This window comes from Macaca fascicularis, chromosome 6 (assembly GCF_037993035.2).
Source record: "Macaca fascicularis isolate 582-1 chromosome 6, T2T-MFA8v1.1".
NCBI lineage: Eukaryota > Metazoa > Chordata > Mammalia > Primates > Cercopithecidae > Macaca > Macaca fascicularis.
Window position 1 is genome coordinate 24,985,511 of NC_088380.1, and position 5,578 is coordinate 24,991,088.

Here is a 5,578-nt window from a genome sequence, read left to right on the forward strand (position 1 = left end):
ACTCTTCCTTTTTTAAAGATTTCTCTGTAGCATGGGAGGCTATTTGAAAGCATTTTACTCACAGTTGAAATTTGAATTGATCCTCTCAAATTCTACTTTATCAACTGAATTATGTAATACTGTAAATCCTTTGTTGTCATTTTAATAGTGTTCACAGCATCTTCATCAGGAGTAGATTCTATCTCTAGGAACCATTTTTTTTGGCCACCCATAAGAATCAACTCTTCATCTGTCAAAGTTTGATCATAAGATTGCAGGAATTTAGTCAAGTCTTCAGGCTTCATTTATAATTCTACTTCTCTTGCTAGATCTGCAATTACTTCCTCCACTGAAGTCTTGAACTCCTCAAAGTTATCAATGAGGGTTGGAATTAAATTGTTCCAAACTCATGTTAACATATATATATATATTTTTTTTTCAGATGGAATTTCACTCTTGTCACCCAGGCTGGAGTGTACTGGCATGATCTCGACTCACTACAACCTCTGCCTCCTGGGTTCAAGAGATTCTTCTGCCTAAGCCTCCCAAGTAGCTGGGATTACAGGTGCAGGCCACCACATCCAGCTAATTTTTGTATTTTTAGTAGAGATGGGATTTCACCATGTTGGTCAAGATGGTGTCGATCTCTTGACTTGGTGATCTCTTGATCTCTTGACTTCAGCTTCCCAAAGTGCTGGGATTACAGGTGTGAGCCACTGCACCTACCCTAATATTAATATTTTGACCTTTTCTCATGAATCACAAATGTTCTTAATGTCATCCAGAATGATGAATCCAATTCCAGAAGATTTTCAAATTATGTAGCCCAGATCCGTCAGAAAAAAATCACTTTCTGCGGTAGCTGTGGCATCATAAAATATGTATTTTCAAAACAATAAGATTCAAAAGTCAAAAATTACTTCTTGAACCATGGAGAAATTAAAAAATAAGACTGGTGACTTTAAGTTGAAGCCAATGCTTATTTACTATTTGAAAATCCTAGGGCACATAATAATTATGCTTAGAGCTGGGCCTAATGGTTCACGTCAGTAATCCCAGCCACTCAGGGGGCTGTGTAGCTGGGATTAAAAATAATAAGACTCAAAAGTCAATAATTACTCCTTGATCCATGGACTGCAAAATGGATGTTGTGTTAGCAGGCATGAAAACAAAATTAATATCCGGGCACATCTCCAACAGAACTCTTGGGTGGCTAGGTGCAGTGTTAATGAGCAGTAATGTTTTGAAAAAAAATTTTTTTTGAGCAATAGATCTCTAAAGTGGGCTTAACATATTGAGTAAGTAAACCATGCTGTAAACAAATGTGCTGTCATCCAGGCTTTGTTATTCCATTTATAGAGCACAGGTAGAGTAGATTAAGCATAAATTTTTGTTGTTGTTGTTGTTTTGTTTTGTTTTTAATAATTAGAATCTTTCTCAGTTCACCCAGGAGGAAGTACAATGGCATGATCATGACTCATCGTTGCCTGAAACTCCTGTGCACAAACAATCTTCCTTCCTCAGCCTCCTGAGTGGCTGCGGCTGCTGGTGCATGCTACCACACGTGGCAAAGTTTTTCATTTATTTGTGTATCTGTTTTTAGAGAGGAGGTCTCACTATATTGCCCAGGTTGCTCTCAAATATCTGGCCTCAAGCAATCTTCCAGCCACAGCCTCCTGAGTAATTGGGATTACTGATGTGAGCCCTTATGCCCAGCTCTAAGTATAATTATTAAGGGCTCTAGGATTTTCAAATAGTAAATAAGCATTGGCTTCAACTTAAAGTCACCACATATACACTACCTTCTAACAAGAGAGTCAGACAATCCTTTGAAGCTTTGAAGCCAGGCATTTACTTCTTGTCTCTAGTTATATAAGTCCTTAGAGGACATCTTCTAAGATACAGCTGTTTCATACATTGAAAATCTGGTTTTTAGTGTAGCCACATTCAACAATTATTTTAGCTGTCTCTTCTGATAACTTCCGACAGCTTCTATATCAGCATTTGTTGCTTTGCGTTGCATTTTTTATGTTATGGAAATGACTTCTTTTCTCAATCTTCGCAAACCCACCTCTGTTAACTTCTGACTTTTCTCCTGAAGACTCCTCACCTCTCTTAGCTTTTAAAAAATTGAAGAGAGTTAAGGCCTCTGCATTAGGTCTTGGCTTAAGAGAATTTTGTGGCTGGTTTCATCTTTTATTCAGACCACTAAAACTTTCTTCATATCAGGAATAAGGGGTGCTTCACTTTCACATTTGTGTGTTCACTAGAGTAGCACTTTTTTTTCTTTTTTTTAAAAAAATTATACTTTAAGTTCTAGGGTACATGTGCACAACATGCAGGTTTGTTACATATGTATACATGTGCCATGTTGGTGTGCTGCACCTGTTAATTCGTCATTTACATTAGGTATTTCTCCTAATGCTATCCCTCCCCCTTCCCCCAACCCCACAACAGGCCCTGGTGTGTGATGTTCCCCACCCTGTGTCCAAGTGTTCTCATTATTCATCATTATTCAATTCCCACCTATGAGTGAAAACATGCAGTGTTTGGTTTTCTCTCCTTGTGATAGTTCAAAAACGTTTTGGTTTTTTTTTTTCAGTCACAACTTGGCTAATTGTGTAGCCTAAGTGTCCTACTTTTCAGCTGATCTTGGTTTTGACACATCTTTCTCTTTAAGCCTAATTATTTTGACACACCTTTCTCTTTAAGCTTTATTATTTCCTGCTTTTAATTTAAAGTGAAAGACATGCAACTCTTTCTTTCTCTTAGAGACCAATGTGGGGCTGTTAATTGACCTGATTTTAATATCATGTCTCAGAGAATAGGAAGGCCTGAAAAGAGAGAGAGAGATGGGGAACAGCCAATTGGTGGAGCAGGAAAAATAAACACACATTTAAGGATTAAGTTTGCCGCCTTACATAAGTGCAGTTTGTGGTTCCCCAAAAACTATTCTAGTAACATCAAATATCACTGATCACAGATCACCGTAACAGACATACAAATAATTCAATATCTGAAATGTGGAAATTACCAGATGTGACACAGAGACATAGAGCAAGCATGTGCTGTTGGAAAAATGATATAGATAGGCTTGCTTGGTGCAGGGTTGCCACAACTTTCAGTTTGTAAAAAGCACAATATCTGCAAAGCATAATAAAGCTAGATATGCCTGTATAGGTTAATTGGTGTGGGTATTAAACATTCCTTATATTTGTCAAAACCCAACAAATTATATTTATTTATACTTTATTGAAAAAATAGTCTACCACTAAGTAAAATAGCAATTTAATCTATAACTGCTAATCTATAACAAAAACTGCCATAAATATTTTGTATTAATATCTATAATTACATAAGTATGTAATTATATATATACAAATAACAGTTTTATATGAATGTATGAAAGCATTATAAGTTTGTATTTGTATATATGCACATATATATGAATTTGTATGTGTGTGTGTATATATATATGTTTTTGTGAGACTTCATACTCTCAGGATACACCAATACCTTTTAGAATAACTTAAAAATTTGAAAAAAACACAACATATATTTAAATACATTCTAAACCCTAAATGTTCTTCTAACTTTATGTTGAAAATTTATTTGAATATTGATATGTTAAACTGCATCATGAAAAGTTTATTTACATATTTAAATATTATAGCCATCATTTCTACATATCTATGTCAGCCTTGTTTAATCACATAATTTAAAGCTTGTTTTAATATATAATTCATTTTGTTTCTATAGATTATTTTAATGGCATACATTTCATATATTAGTTGACATTTTTCAAGTAGTTTACAAAAATTTTAAAAAATGATCATTATCATAATGACAGGATTATGCAGGTTTTTTCCTGCTTCCTTATACGACAGTTTGAAAATATTCTTATAGTCTTAATTACAAATATATGTAAAATTTTGATAGGTAGATATAAATCTTTGCTTCTTGTTTCTCTTCTTTGGTCAAACAAGTATTAACTATTTTTTCCTTTAATCATATTATTTTTCTATTATTAAAGTCCACTTTTCTCAAATATTTGAGAGGGTGTGAGCTGAGATATAAAATGAGAACACTTTAAAGTCTTGAACCAGCATCCAAGCTTTTAGCAAAATGAGGAACATACATTTGTTCTCAGTTTCTACTCTGAACCCACAAAAGAAGGATTATAATTGAAGGACCTGGGTTTGGCAACTACTACTGAATTCTAAAAAGTACATACAAATATACGGGGAGCCCATGTCAGAGGAATAGAAGGAATGGGATTCAACATTGGAGAGTCATTGCCTTGGAGTGAGAGAAGACAAGAGACCATATGTAAATCATAGATGATAGTCGGGGAAAATTACATTATTTGTGTTTTTGTTCCTTTGCAAATTGACCAAGAGGGATCTTTGCCTTCTCATCAGCTTACTGAGGACAAGAAAGCAAAACTGATGCCTTGTAACAGGGCAAAAATGGGAGGGCTCTGGTGCTCATATGGGTAAACAAGGACCAGTAATGTATAAAGTAAGGTGCTTCACTACATTCTCTCTCCACTCTCAATCTACCTCCCAGCACCATATATGGGATACTTGTCTATCACAATGGCTAACTGCAGGCTCAAGATGTTGTAATGCCTTAAGCAGAGACCATGAGGAATTATTTTGAGTTGTAGGAAAACATGTGTAAGGAAAATGAGAGAGGTCAAACCCTTCCTCTATCACCAAAAAGAGGTATTTGTCAGACTGCTAAACAAAACTCATTTGTAACAAAAAATATTTTAATGGGCCACAATAAGCATATTTCAATAAGATGAGAATGAATTGAAAACATCAAGGTGGGGCTTTCCTTCTCCCACAATACCTCGCGCTCTTCCTTTCCAACTTGGACCCGGCAGAATGGCTCCCGCAAAGAAGGGTGGCGAGAAGAAAAAGGGCCGTTCTGCCATCAGCGAGGTGGTGACCCGAGAATACACCATCAGCATTCACAAGCGCATCCGTGGAGGGGGCTTCAAGAAGCATGCCCCTCGGGCCCTCAAAGCGATTCGGAAATTTGCCATGAAGGAGATGGGAACTCCAGATGTGCACATTCATACTAAGCTCAACAAAGCTGTCTGGGCCAAAGGAGTAAGGAATGTCCCATGCCGAATCCGTGTGCGGTTGTCCAGAAAACGTAATGAGGATGAAGATTCACCAAATAAGCTCCATACTTTGGTTACCTATGTACCTGTTACCACTTTCAAAAATCTACAGACAGTCAGTGTGGATGAGAACTAATCGTTGATCGTCAAATACATCAAATAAAGTTAAAAAATTGAAAAAAAAAAAAAAGAAAACATCAAGGTGTATCAAATGAATGACGGTATTTTTTAATAAGTTCTTTGTAAGTTAAGCTTTTCAAATACACACACATGCATTTGTTATAAAATGTTAAATGCATGAGGATTGAAATATTTGTGGCTTTTGTTCAATCCTGATACTGAGTGAGTCAGATTGCATCTGGTATTTTATAGGCATTCAATAAGCATTTTAAATATTAATGTAGTTATATGCCATATGTATTTAAAAACTACATTATGAAAAGCACATTTCTATGGTAGATCTCA

The 5,578-nt window shown here is 35.7% G+C and overlaps 1 protein-coding gene across 1 annotated transcript; it reads left to right on the top strand.

Moving 5' to 3' along the window:
* Positions 1-4,859: 4,859 nt before the first annotated feature.
* LOC102137511 (large ribosomal subunit protein eL31-like) lies at positions 4,860-5,297 on the top strand. The gene has a single exon (XM_045393424.2). It carries the CDS (start codon positions 4,872-4,874, stop codon positions 5,247-5,249), a length of 378 nt encoding a protein of 125 aa, XP_045249359.2. The 5' UTR covers positions 4,860-4,871; the 3' UTR covers positions 5,250-5,297.
* The last annotated feature ends 281 nt before the right edge of the window (positions 5,298-5,578 follow it).

Coding starts and splice junctions, on each gene's coding strand:
- LOC102137511 (XM_045393424.2), top strand. CDS start 4,872: ATGGCTCCCGCAAAGAAGGGTGGCGAGAAGAAAAAGGGCCGTTCTGCC.